The 13,414-nt window shown below is 41.5% G+C and overlaps 1 protein-coding gene across 2 annotated transcripts; it reads right to left on the reverse strand.

The window, feature by feature from the left end:
- Positions 1 to 26: 26 nt before the first annotated feature.
- Positions 27 to 10,016, reverse strand: il2rb (interleukin 2 receptor, beta). Of its 2 annotated transcripts, XM_086095229.1 has the most exons (10): positions 9,518 to 10,016; positions 7,111 to 7,205; positions 5,742 to 5,877; positions 5,606 to 5,672; positions 5,396 to 5,489; positions 5,095 to 5,240; positions 1,559 to 1,721; positions 1,396 to 1,498; positions 1,064 to 1,133; positions 30 to 980 (listed from the first exon to the last, which is right to left on the reverse strand). In XM_086095229.1, the coding sequence occupies exons 2-10, from the start codon at positions 7,187 to 7,189 to the stop codon at positions 237 to 239; spliced, it is 1,602 nt and encodes a 533-aa protein (XP_085951355.1). In that variant the 5' UTR covers positions 7,190 to 7,205; positions 9,518 to 10,016; the 3' UTR covers positions 30 to 236. The 2 variants fall into 2 exon arrangements, with proteins under 2 accessions (XP_085951437.1, XP_085951355.1); XM_086095311.1 differs by lacking the exon at positions 9,518 to 10,016 and having other exon boundaries at positions 27 to 980; positions 7,111 to 7,201.
- Positions 10,017 to 13,414: the final 3,398 nt, after the last annotated feature.

Below are 13,414 nucleotides of genomic sequence, written 5' to 3' on the forward strand. Positions count from 1 at the left end.
AAAATGGTCGCCCCCTGAGATGCATAAAAACAACTGGATTTTGCTGCCTAACTCATATTCCATACATGTAATATCAATCACAATGTCATCTTTAGATGAGTGAGGTCACATATTGTAAAGAAATGTTTAAGGCTGACCACCCTCAGGGTGACTGACTGGTGGAGGTGTCTGCGCTCTACGGCGAGCTCGAGTTAATCGTGATTTTCAGCAGCAACAAAGAATAAAATGGATCCATCTCAGATGGACGCATTGCTGAAAGTAGATTGTATCTCTTGCAGGATGAAATAGCCTGTTTTGCACGACTCCACTGGCATAGAGGAAGGCCTGTATGTTGTACTAGCAACGGGCCGGCCTGCAGCGCTAACATTCGCTGCTAGCACATGTGCATGCGTCTGAGCGCTGTCTATCTGAGATAGATCAGGAGGAGTCGAGGGTCTACTCACCTGCACTGGAAGATGGAGAGGCAGGCTAAGGTGTGAGGAGCTACGGTGGCCTGAAACCTGTTGCTCCTCCCCATTCACACCTTTTTTATTTTCCTCGACCTCAACATCTTCCTTTCCGATACAAAAGCCGGAGTCAGGGCTTTGTGTACCTCTCTTCAAGCTCTCACAGCTTGGAGACTTGGACAAAGCAGGGCAAAGGTTGGGATTACGTGCCTTGTGCAAAATGTGAAAATCATCTTTATATGCAAAGTTGACAAATTTGGGATTGGTTTGAACGGAGCTGCCGGAGGAGCTGGATACAAAGTAGCCCAAGTTGGAGAAGCACGACGACGAAGAGGACGAACTGTCCGCAAGCCTGTTCTCATCCGAGCCAGCCGACGGTTCGATGTTATTTGGAGGATGCAGGGCACAATTGGAGGTGGGCGGGGTGACGGCGGAAAGACCCGCATCCCTGCTATCACACACCTCCACTGGGGAGATGTGGTCGACAGGTTGGACAATGTGCAAGGATTCGGCACAGCTCGGGTTCAGCCATTTCTGGAGAATGACATTCATAATAAGGAATTTGAAGAGTTGTTCTCTTTTGTGTGTGTATGCACATAATTAAAAGCTTTATTTACCTTTAAATTTCCACCATGCAGAGTTTGGAAGTACTTTGACGGATTTGGAACTGGCTTCAATTTGGGGAATCTGAAATAGTACACAAAGTATTAGGCAGGCCACTTTATTAGGCACACCTGCACAATCTGTGGAGATCAAAGAGCGGCATTAAAACTTCAGTTGTCCTATCATTAAAGGCAAAAGCGCCCAAAATAATACTTGAAATGTATTCATTTAACAATGTTTGTTATTGTGGTTGTTTGCAGTTGTGTACAGCTTTGAATCAAACTTGCACACAAGTACGGTACCTACAAAGTGATTTCAAACTGCATACACACAAAATTTTACTCACCTCATACTGATGCCACATTTGTAAAGCACCAGCATCAGGATAACCATGACAACAAAGATGATCAAAACAGCCATGTTGATAGCAGTTTGAGACAGATTCCAATCTGAAATAAAAAGTTAGAGAGTTTGACTAATACTTGGTATTAGGCTCCTCTCATCCTTACCTTCATTTGCTGATTCTGGCCCCGCGAAGGATGCGGTTGGACTCCAATCACTCCACTGGCTGCCTTCTCTGTCTGCTGGCTTGACCTTTACACGAACCTGGTGCTTGCCTTTCAGCTGTCCGATCCTTAATTGTGGTTCATTGGTGGGAAATGTGAAAACCTCCTGGTGGGACACAAAGTTGCATTTTTTTTTTGTGGCAATGGCTGTTTAACAGCATCACAGCTATTTGCATTTAAGATGAAAAGCATATGTCAAGACTATACTGTACAGTTTGTGAGGAAATGAGCATTTGACACATTAGGTTCTCCTTATTTCGTACTTTATATATTCACAAGAGGGGCTCCAGGTAGCGGAGGGGAACCGCCACTTGCCGACGATGCAGGTTGGCATGGGTTTGCTTCCCCGCCTGGGAGACCATGTTTGTGTGAGTGAGTGCACAAAATATATATATATATATATATATATATATATATATATACTCATGAGTCCTTTCATATTTGTGGTTCATAACTTGGACATTTTTTTCAAGAATTTGTTAATTAAAATGTAATTATTGCTTCATTTCATATGAAATAGCTCATTTAAAAAACAAAGTTAATTGACTTTTTTTAAATAGCAACAAAAAACATTTGGTCATGTTTATAAGCCACTTAAAAAATAATATGTATTTTTTTTTTTAAACACTACAAAAAAAAACTGTGTACTGTACCAAAAAATAGCACGGTCAAGTGACAGGTACACTCGCTTTAGTAAGAAAAACATGAAAAGATCGATACCACATCCTCCATGTGAACTGCTTTAATACACCAATGCTAAGCTAACTTCCTTTCCATAACATTTGTATGGACTCTTTTCACTGCACTATGGCCGCCGGCACGCCACATACGTACACATACATTAGCAGTTTCTCAATTTTCTTGTACGTCATCAGTTGTGGCTCAAATTCAGTTCCAATTGAAAGTACGCATAAACCAAGATTGAACGGAACACCTGGATGTTGTTCCTGACTAGCTTAAACCAGGGCTGTCATATAGTCACGCATTGAGGGTGACACACACGCATTTTTTTCCACTCTCACACTTTTATTTCTCACGCTAAGGAAAAGTATCTGTAACCAGGATGGAAAAACTAATTTCCAATTCAATTTTTAATCATTAATTTCTGGGTTTAAGCCGAATGGAAAAAAACCCTCTAATTTCCAATTCAATTTCTAATTAATGTATTTAATTGAATAAGTTTAACGTTTGTGTCATGCGGTCACGTGACTTAGCGCACTCAGCCATTCGAGGAATGCGGAAGCAGCTGGCCACGGGTTGCAAGCGACACTGGGCTGGCGAAAGTTTGCCACAGGTAAGTTGTTGATTGTAGGGGTCGACTGCCGTTGCTGTCGAGCGAGTGAAACGGAGCCAAGTAAAGTATGATTCAATTATGGAGTTGCTGAGTTGTGTTTACATCGCTTTTCCCCCTTCATTGTTTGAATGGGTTAGCCTAGCCAGTAATGTATGCTGTTTTCCAGGATGGTCGGAAGTCTACGGTGGCCCTGAAGTGCAAAAACTGACACGACTGCAAATCAAAAAACACAAACCAAATAAAAAAAACAACACAAAAAAAAAACACACTACAGCAAATCAAAAATCACACAAATGAAAAGGTAATCACAAACACAAATCAGAAAACAAAAAAAGAAAAAACATCGAAAAGGTAATTACAGACAAATAAAAAACACAAACACAAAAAGACGGAACAAAACAATCAAAAGTAATTGCAATTACAAATCAAAAAACACAAACACAAATGAAACGAAAAACAAAAAAGTAATGGCAAATACAAAAAACACAGACAAAAAACAATATAAAAAATAAAAATGTAATGCAAACAAATAAAAAACACAAAGACAAAAACCGGAACAAAACAACAAACACAAAACGAACAACCGCAACATTTTCCTAACGAAGTAGTTGGTAGGTGGGGGAAGGGGGAGGGCTTTAGGAACCATACTGGCGACTGATTGGACGAGAGGTGCAGCTTGATTGGATGTGCTCACCGGCGATTGGCGCGCGAGCGAGACAACTCTTCCTTTTTACAAGAGCTAAATATCTGCCATAAATGTTGCGGTTGTTTGTTTTGTTTTTGCGGTAAACTTTTTTGTTTGCGGGAACCTTTTTGTTGTTTTGTTCCGGTTTTTGTGTTTTTTTTATTTGTTTGCATTACATTTTTATTTTTTATATTGTTGTTTGTTTGTTTTGTTTTTTGATTTGTGTTTGCTATTACTTTTTAGTTTTTCATTTCATATTTTGTGTTTGTGTTTTTTGATTTGTTTGCGATTACCTTTTTGCTGTTTTTTTTCCTTTTTTTTGTTTTCTGATTTGTGGTTACCTTTTCATTTGTGTGATTTTGATTTGCTGTGTTGTTTTGTTTTTGTGTTTTTTTTTTATATGGTTTGTGTTTTTTGATTTGCAGTCGTGTCAGTTTTTTGTTTTTGCGTTTCGCACTTCAGGGGCACAGTAGAAGTCTGACTTTTCCGACTTCAAACCAGGAATTGTGTACGGGAACGCCCCCTTGAACTCACTTCCAAAGTCGGGAAAAAAAAAGTACGCCGACTTCACGACGGACTACAATGTGACTCCCTCTACAATGGCGACCCCTTTGGAAACACAGACCGTGAATGGTAAAACACAATTTACTCAAGTATAAAACTAGATAACTTTCTTCATTCATAAATTCGACATAACTTCACGTAACACAACGTATGTGACAGTATGCCGCTATCTCTCAGCATGAAATTATATGGTGAACTTGAATGCTTATGAAATAAGATAAAAACAATAAATGAAGCAAAATTGCGAGAAGGCAAGTTTGCTGGAGGTCGAAATAAGTTTAGCGGACCAAAATAAAAAACTATTTATCACTATCCGCCATTTTGGTTGTTTACGTTCGCCTCGAACGAGCTCCAGGTGGCGGAGTGGAACCGTTACTTGCCTGCGATGCAGGTTGGCGCGGGTTCGCTTCCCCGCCTGGGAGACCATGTTTGTATGTGTGCGTGTTTGTGTGAGTGAGTGCAAAAAAAATACACACACAAAACTTTCGCCTCAAGGTCGGAACTTGGAAAAAACAACTCTAATATATCCGAATTCCGACCATGCTCGAATGCAGCGCTTAGACAACAGCATAGCCTCCCCATTCATTTCAATGCGTCAGCCTTGTCTAGCGTAGCTGTTACCTGGCTGTTTGTTGTGTTGTCGTGTGTGTCATGTGATATTTCTCTCAATATCAAGTAAAATGCCATTAAAGTGACTTATTTATATGATTGTGTATTACTGTGTGGAGAAATTTTAATGTAAGTGGAGAGCTTTAGAAAAAAAAATCAGTTCTGCAGTAAAGACAAAATAAAATTAGTAATGTCATAAGTTAAGTAAATAGGTACGTAAATAAATGAATACAGTAAAAAAAAAAAAAAAAAAGAATAAACCACTGAGAGCCATACTGTAGGTCGGCCAATGATGAGAACATTTCAAAATGTAAATACAATACTTGCCTTTGTCGTTGGGTGACTCTTTTGGGTCTGAACTTCGAAGTCAAACAGTTTGAGGTGCGTGGAGCGGGGGCTACCTGGATGCCAAACTATCGCCGTGTGATTTTCAGTGAGGCTGACATTTGGGAGGCCTGGGGGGTGCATTTTAACTGAACACACACACACACACACACACACACACACACACACACACACACACACACACACACACACACACACACACACACACACACACACACAATCTTGAACTTGTTCTGGTAATAGATAGAAAATGTAAAGAGATGACAAAATAAACTCTACGCACTGTGATTTTGAGGTTTATAGTCTTTGAGGTATTCCACCAGCACACTGTTACATTCCATGGTGATGTTGGGCATCACCTCAAAAAGATTGAATTTCTGGAGCAAGCCATTGAGACATGAAACAGAGAGGATCCAAATTATGAGGCCCCGCAATGACAAGTGGTGCCTGCAAATGATTTTGTTTCTACATTCTTGTAAACAAATAAGCTTACTTTATTTTCAAAGACAAAACTGCATCCTGGTAGTGCGTCACGTTGTTGTTTCACCTTGCAGCTCCGACTAAGTCGATAAAGAATAAGAAATCATCGTTGTGACATATTAAATAAATATGTTATTGATGTGCCTTACTTGATCAGAATCGGATGTATCACTCCGTCTTTCCTGATTCGTGTTTTCTTGTAGCCAAAGATCATGCAATCGTCCACTGAAGAACTGTTGAGTGTGCATGTCACATTGTTGATGAAGTCATTCACACAAGCGAGCCCTGAAATGCAAATAAATGATTAAAAGGTTGGCGTGGAACCAAATGAAGGTTGGCACGCTTGCAGCAAACTCAGAACTGAAATATAACATTTATCCTTACACGCTGTGCAAAGTCAACGATGTTCAGTCGTTTTTTTTTCAACCATGTCTTTGCATCTTGAATCTTGACTGTCACATTCAATTCAGGCTGTCCCTTAGAGATAGGGTGAGAAGCTCGGTCATCCGGGAGGGACTCAGGTTCGAGCCGCTACTTTTCCGCGTTGGGAGGGGCCAGTTGAGGTGGCTCGGGTTCAGATGCCTCCTGGACGCCTCCCTGGAGAGGTGTTCCGGGCATGTCCAACTGGCGGGAGGCCCCGGGGACGACCCAGGACACGCTGGAGAGTCTATGTCTCCCGGCTGGCCTGGGAACGCCTTGGGATCCCCTCGGAAGAGCTGGTCGAAGTGGCTGGGGAGAGGGACGTCTGGGCTTCCCTCCTAAAGCTGCTGCCCCCGCAATCCGACCCCGGATAAGCGGTAGCAAATGGTAATTTGGTGACTGAAAGTGAACTAGATTTTAGACTCGCTAAAACCAGGTCTAAATTATGGAGCATGTGGCTTTTGGTGGATTTAATTTGGGCGCAGGCAGACAGATTCTGAGCTCCACGGATGTGTGGGGTGGATGTTATCGTATTGCATCCATTAATATGACAACAGTGTGGAGCAATCCTCTCAATCAATGTAGAAATTAATTCATTGAAGAAATTCCTGACAGCGAAGCACAACTATGGGTGCAACTATGGACGCACGATTAGGGGTGCAAGGCGGTCTTCAAGTGGTCGTCGACAGCGGCCAACTTGACATCATCTGCAAGTTGAGATCTTCTTGCAGTTGCTTTTAAATGTATTTTGTATTTTGTCGTTTCTATGACTGTCAGCTTATTGAACCTGACATGCGCGCTGATCTCCTTCATCTACATAGCATGCAAATTGCGTGTCTCTCTCGCTCTGTGCTGAATTTAAAGGGAATGAGGGGAGCCGCTTCGACTGGATGGAAAACGGCTGCATTCCTCCCAAAACACAAGTCAGACTTCACTACACTTGGCGCTGGGCACGAAAATGGGGCCTAAAAAATCGAATATAATTGAAACTGACAAAGCTGGTGTGATTCAACAGTGCACGTTGATAACTGATATTAGCATAAGATGTGTCCAATTAGCACGAAGGCTCACAGAATGCACAAACAAAATGAGTCGAACCTTGCACGTTTGCCTCGCAGTCCGTAGAATGAAGAGAACACAGAAGCATCAAGATAAAAGAGGGCTGTAACGTCCCCATCTTCAGTATAGTCAATCTATGAACAGAATGGTCAAAAAAGAGTAGTAAGATATGAGTATCACAACATGAAAAACTGGAGCAGTGGGAGAGGGGAAAAAGTCACTTTTAATACACGTTTCTCACGCTAATGAGACCAAAAGTTTACAGTCGAAGAGGGAATGGGCTCTTTGCACAACTCCACTACTTCCTCAACTCAATACCACTCCTTCATTTCCTGTCTTTCATGAGTGGACAAGCTGATCAATCCAGGTGTGCCTGACCACAGTAACCACGACAACAGTGGCCAGACACACCTGCATTAATCAGTTGGTCCACTCATGAAAGACAAGAAACAAAGGATTGGTATTAAGTTCAGGAAGTAGTTGAGCTGTGCAAAGAACACATAGTTTGCGACAACATTTAGGCCCCGTCCAGACGGAAGCAAAGCTTTGTTCCTCAAAAAAACCTCGTACACACAGAAGCATTTCAAGACTTGCGTGTTTCCAAAAGAAGACGCTGAGGACGTTTAACGGCTGTAATGTATATGCCAAGTCTGGAGTGGCGCTGTAGCGCAGCCACAGGGAGTTAACGGAAAGCGTAGAAGAAGAATCAGCGAAGAAGACAAACACTTTTTTCTAACTTTATTGCAATCTACAGAACAAACATGGCTTTGCATGTATCGAAACAACATGAAAAAGACGAACACAGGAGAAGTGACAATGGCGGGTGATTCAAGTATAACACCGCTTGTTGAACGTGGGAATATAAAAGCAAAATATTTTGTTGCAAAAGCATAAGCAAGCTAAGGAGGCTGCGCAAAACGACCAAGACACGGCTATCCGCCATTGTTGTTGACAGACTGACGGTTCGCGCGCAGTCATGCGAAAATTGGCGCATACGTCATCAATCTGCGACAATGCGTCGTCATCGAGCTGCGACCATTACGTCATCGCTGGAGGAGTATCCTGCATATGGTGTCCAGACGGAGGCGTACGCGGCGTGTTTTGAAATCTTTCAACTCTGGAGCCCGGTGTCAAAAGTGATCGGTTTCAAGCTCCGAAACTGCGCCATCGTGTGGACGAACGGCCTGAACGGTAAGAAACTTGTGAGGATACATTGAAACTGGCTTTCGTGTGGACGGGGCCTTACTCTTAGGCCCTGTCCACACAAAACCAGTGACGATGACGACGCATTGTCAGCAGATTGATGACATGCGGCGTAGGTGGATAGCCGTGTCGTAGTCGTTTTGCGCAGCCTCCTTAGCTTGCTTATGCTTTTGCAGCAAAATATTTTGCTTCTTTATTCCCACGTTTAAGAAGCGGTGCTGTACTTGAATCACCCGCCATTGTCACTTCTCCTGTGTTCATCTATTTCATGTTGTTTCGATACATTCAAAGCCATGTTTGTTCTGTAGAATTTTTTTTTTGTCTTCTTTGCTGATTCTTCTTCTACACTTTCCATTAACTCCCTGTGGCTGCACTACAGCGCCACTCCAGACTTGGCATATACATTACAGCCGTTAAACGTCCTCAGCGTCTTCTTTTGGACACACGCAAGTCTTGAAATGCTTCCGTGTGTACGAGGTTTGTTTGAGGAGCGAAGCCGGCTTTGCTTCCGTCTGGACTGGGCCTTAAAACGCAGTGCATAGAAAAGGTCAGAATCTACGTTAAGCTAAACACTCACACATTTGTGTTTGTGCTTAGAATAAAACAGAAGTAAAAAAAATAATTATGAAATGAACTGTCTAACAAAAAAAGCTTGAAAAAATAATAATTATGAAATGAACTGTCTAACAAAAAAAGCTTGAGCCATTTTAGAACAGGGGCTTTTCCGGATTCAGTTGCTGTAGTTTTCTTTTTTAGAAATGAGTCATTATTGTATGAGATGATAAATGATCACAAGCAGATAAAACAAAAGTATGTGTATGAGTAATTCCTAAAGCTGGCTAAAAAAAACCTCACACTCCTTTATTCAAGTAAAAAAAAAAAAAAGCGCTCAAACTAAGAAGATAAAAGATTTTTTGCCAATGTAAAGTGAATAGAAAAAAAAAGGCACAATTATTTAATGATAACAACTGCCACAATACACGATACCCGTTTGTGTGTTTTCAGATTAGACATTGCTGAGGGCCAGAAATGAAATGAAAAAGTTTTTCAGGAATCATTCTTGTAGCCAACAATATCACATAATTCTCTTAAAAAAGGCCACGTCCTGCTTCTATCATTTGTAATTGCCCTCACTTGATAAATCATAAATAGGCTGACAAGAAAGTCATGAAAAATTCAGGGGGATCTGAAATGAAGAATGAATAAAAGTGTACAGGTTGGAAATCGAATGCTGATGCCGTACCTGACTTTCTAGGCTTAGCGAAGACAGCAGTACATCCCTGAGCGGCGTCACATTGTCGTCCCTTCTGCCGGACGGTCGAATTGAGCGCAAGATTTCCTTTTCTTTGATCTCTCACCGTCCTTCTTCCCTTCCGCGTGCTCTCATTTTCTTCTCTCTCTCTCTCTCTCTCTCTCTCTCTCTCTCTCTCTCTCTCTCTCTCTCTCTCTCTCTCTCTCTCACTCATTCTTTGGTTTCCTTACTTCTTTTTGGGTGGCCGCTGACATTTTCCAATCGTCAACCACAGCTGGGCCTTTACAGGAAGCGAGTGATAGTGAAAGAGTGACGAGCAAGGGTGAGGTGGGAAGGTGAGTAAAAATGTCACACGTAGCGCCTCCCTCCGCTCGCCACCACCTGTCACAAACCCCTCACCTCCAATCACAACTTACTACCATCGTTAAGATGCGCACTGGAAAGACAGTCAACACCACATCCTGTTTCAATCGCAGTGTCAAGACAAGACGTTCACGTTGTCCTGTGAAGTGGTTCGAGTCAATGAAACACAACTTAAAAGAGATCCAAACGCCCAAAAAAGGCGAACATGGAACCATATTTAGAAGCGCACAGCTATTTAAAAAAGCTTCAAAGCAGCTGCAACGGCGCACCCGAGACCACCACACCACTCAACCACTTCAGTGGCGGACGTGCAGGGAAAGACGGTTGGAGGATGTCTTCTTGCTCAAAAGGTCATCAAACATCTGGGGAGAGTCATCAGGGCTTGGAATGATCGAGGGGTCACCGAGTCACAATTGGAATTTATGTGGGATCCCCCAGGGATCATTCCTTTGACCTCTTCTTTTTGTTATTTCCATAGTTGTGCTTATAATACCAAAACATATGCATTTCACACCAGATGAATATAGTTTATATTATAGACTACAAACTATAGTTAGACTTGAATGCAGATTGGAAGTTTTAATAAAATTGGAAGAAAATCATGTAACTTTATACCAATTCTTATCATTCTTATTTCATGATTTCCCCCGATATCAACTTCATGTCTCTCTGCTGTAATTAGTGTCATATTTTAAATATGTCAATGTTATTTTGTATTTTGCTCTTTGATATTCATTTGTCTGAATCTAACATTCCTTACTGAGGTTACTTGGGATGATGGAGTGAGCCAATGAAAAGCTTATTTTTTAATCTGATATAGGATAAATTGTGTTTGATTTACTTCATTTTATTTAATTCCTCAAAGGAGCCACAAATAAAAAACAACAAACTTTTTTTTTTAAGTTAAAGCAACAACAAACAAAAACATTTTTTTGTTTAGTCATGCTGTATTTAGGATTAAGAAATGCCTCAATATTATGACTTAGACCTGTGTAATCTAATACATTCACCCAAGAACTACAGTTTAGGTCTGTGGTAGATTTCTAATGATTTTGACTGACAATAGCTACTGGTGCATCAAATAATTATCTATTCTTCTGCGTCGGTTTTGGATTATTGTTCATCTTCAACCCTATTTTCGATGAAGCTGGGTCATGGTGTGAAATATAAAATGTAAATAGAGATATAATTCAATGATGATCAAATCCTGTGGAATGCTCCAGCAGGTGCTTTTTCAGCATTCAGCAACTTTTCCCAGTCCTGTCCCTACAGGTTTTATGGAACGTTTTGCAGGCAACACATTTAAAGCGGTAGTCAACCTTAAACATTTCTTGACAATAATATGTTAAATGTGACCTCACTAGTTTAAACATGACATTCTGATTAATATTACATTTGTGGAATAAGAGTTATGAAGCAAAATCCAGGCGTTTTTATCCATCTCAGGGGCGGCCATTTTGCCACTTGCTGATGACTGAAGATGACATCAATGTTGCTCAGGGCTTAGAAAACGGCCCATCACAGCTCACCTGTTTTCTGCAGCTGCGCTGTGGTTGGTTGTTACCTGAGCCCTGAGTAACATTGATGTCATCATCAGTCGACAGCAAGTGGCAAAATGGCCGCCCCTGAGATGTAAAAAAAACCAGCTGGATTTTGCTGCTTAACTCATATTCCACTAATGCAATATTAACCAGAATACCTTATTTTGACTAGTGGGGCTACATTGAAAATATTATTTCGTCGTGAAGTTCACCGAAAGGCTATTGTGTGACTGACTACATGCAGCATTAAAAACCACAAAGTACTTATGCATACAAACGATTGCAGCTTATCACTTATAACCACAGTAGGCCAGAGGTCTGCTGCACCCTGAACGCACCCGCCGCCCCGCTTGCTACAGTTACTCGGGTGTCAGTGAGCCGAGTGAGATAAGTGAAGAGCAGGCGAGGGTTAGAAGAGGTGCAGCACGCGGCACCTCAGCCCATACGACACTTTCGAGGTCGGCCGAGGCGCTTTGAGTGCAACAATGTGAGCAAGCACGAGACCACAAGTGGTGCTCAATTACATGAGAGGGCACAGGATCTATAGTCTATGTCTATGTGGTGCCGTATGGGCCAAAAACCTGAGAAAAAAACTCTCATACACCCCCCCCAAAAACATTTTTTAAATCGCGCATGCAAAAAAAATCTCCCACACACCCTAAAGCCTTTCAAAAATACAGGAAAAAAATAACCTAAAACATCTCTCTCTCTCGCTCTCGCTCTCATGTAACAATAGGTACGTAAACACACACACAGGTTTGTTTTACTATCTTTGCGGGGCCATCTCATTGAGATTTTCATGCATGCCAAATCCACCACACCAGCATCTATCGAAACTCAGACACAATCTGCTTCTTCCTCTGGTCGTTGAATCGGTGGAGGCTGGTGTCTGTGGATCTCACTCGGCTTCGTCTGTCCTTCCTTCCTTTCCTCAGTCTCTCCATTGGTCTCTTGAGGTCTCCCTGATTTGTTGGAATTGAGATGTTTCTGGGGTTGGTGAAGGACTCGGGTTGGTGTCTGGTCGGTGCTGGATTTCACTTTCCTTTCTTTTCTTTGGTCCTTCCTCGGGTCTCCTGACGGCCTCACGACTGGCTAGATTCTGAAGTGTTCGGTTTAGGTGAATGGTATGGGATTTTTAAAATAGGTTTTAGGTAAACTAATGAATACACACTCACACGCACACACACACGCACATGCACATACACATTCTCACCCACATACAAAATAAAAATTAACTAAAAAAAAAAAAATATATATATATATATATATAAAAAAAAAGATAAAAAAATAAAAAGATAGTCGCTTTGTCAGACTACCGGTAAATTACTTAATTATTCCTTTATTCCTTCTCATTTTGGACTGGGCGAGTAGCCAACATGTCTGAAACTGACCAGACCCCGCCCAATCATCGCAAATCACACTCTCACAAAATAACCTCTCACTTTAATAAAAATAAAAAAAACCTCTCACCATGATAAGCAAACTTAAACACACCAGAAAAGCTCTCACTTCACCAAAAAGCCTCTCACACACAAAAAAATAACACATTCACTAAATACCACCCCCCAACCCCCCCCCCCCCCCCCCCCCCACACACACACACAAAAACAACTCTCACCCATGAGAAATGTCTACACTCTGTTGCAGGCTTGCAGCCAGCAAAATTCGTCTCACTCGGTTTTTTTTAATAAAGCACTTTTTGTTGTGGGTTAGAGATTAATTAGTGAGTGTGAGAGATGCCTTCAAAGTGTGAGGGTTGTTGTTGTTTATTTGCTTATGAGATGTTTTTGTTGTGTAATAGGCCTACAAGTTTTTTGGTGCATGACAGAGGTTTTTGTTGTGTGTACAGTCCGATGTAAGTGACAGGTTGTTTTTATCTGGATTGTTTGTGACAGTGTCCTTGAAATTTTTGGTGGCATTTTTTATGAGAGAGAGGTTTTGCTCGTGTTGACATTTTTTTACCACGGTTTTTGCTAAAAAAAAA

This window comes from Leptonotus elevatus, chromosome 1 (genome assembly GCF_054856555.1).
Source record: "Leptonotus elevatus isolate MCC_2025b chromosome 1, RoL_Lele_1.0, whole genome shotgun sequence".
Classification (NCBI taxonomy): Eukaryota; Metazoa; Chordata; class Actinopteri; order Syngnathiformes; family Syngnathidae; genus Leptonotus; species Leptonotus elevatus.

What these genes read in the sequence shown, in the direction of transcription:
- il2rb (XM_086095311.1), bottom strand. Translation starts at nt 7,189, where the DNA reads ATGGGGACGTTACAGCCCTCTTTTATCTTGATGCTTCTGTGTTCTCTT. An exon ending in GCCAGAATCAGCAAATGAAG is followed by an intron (nt 1,499 to 1,558) that starts GTAAGGATGAGA and finishes TTTTTATTTCAG; the next exon opens with ATTGGAATCTGTCTCAAACT. An exon ending in TGCATGGTGGAAATTTAAAG is followed by an intron (nt 981 to 1,063) that starts GTAAATAAAGCT and finishes GTCATTCTCCAG; the next exon opens with AAATGGCTGAACCCGAGCTG.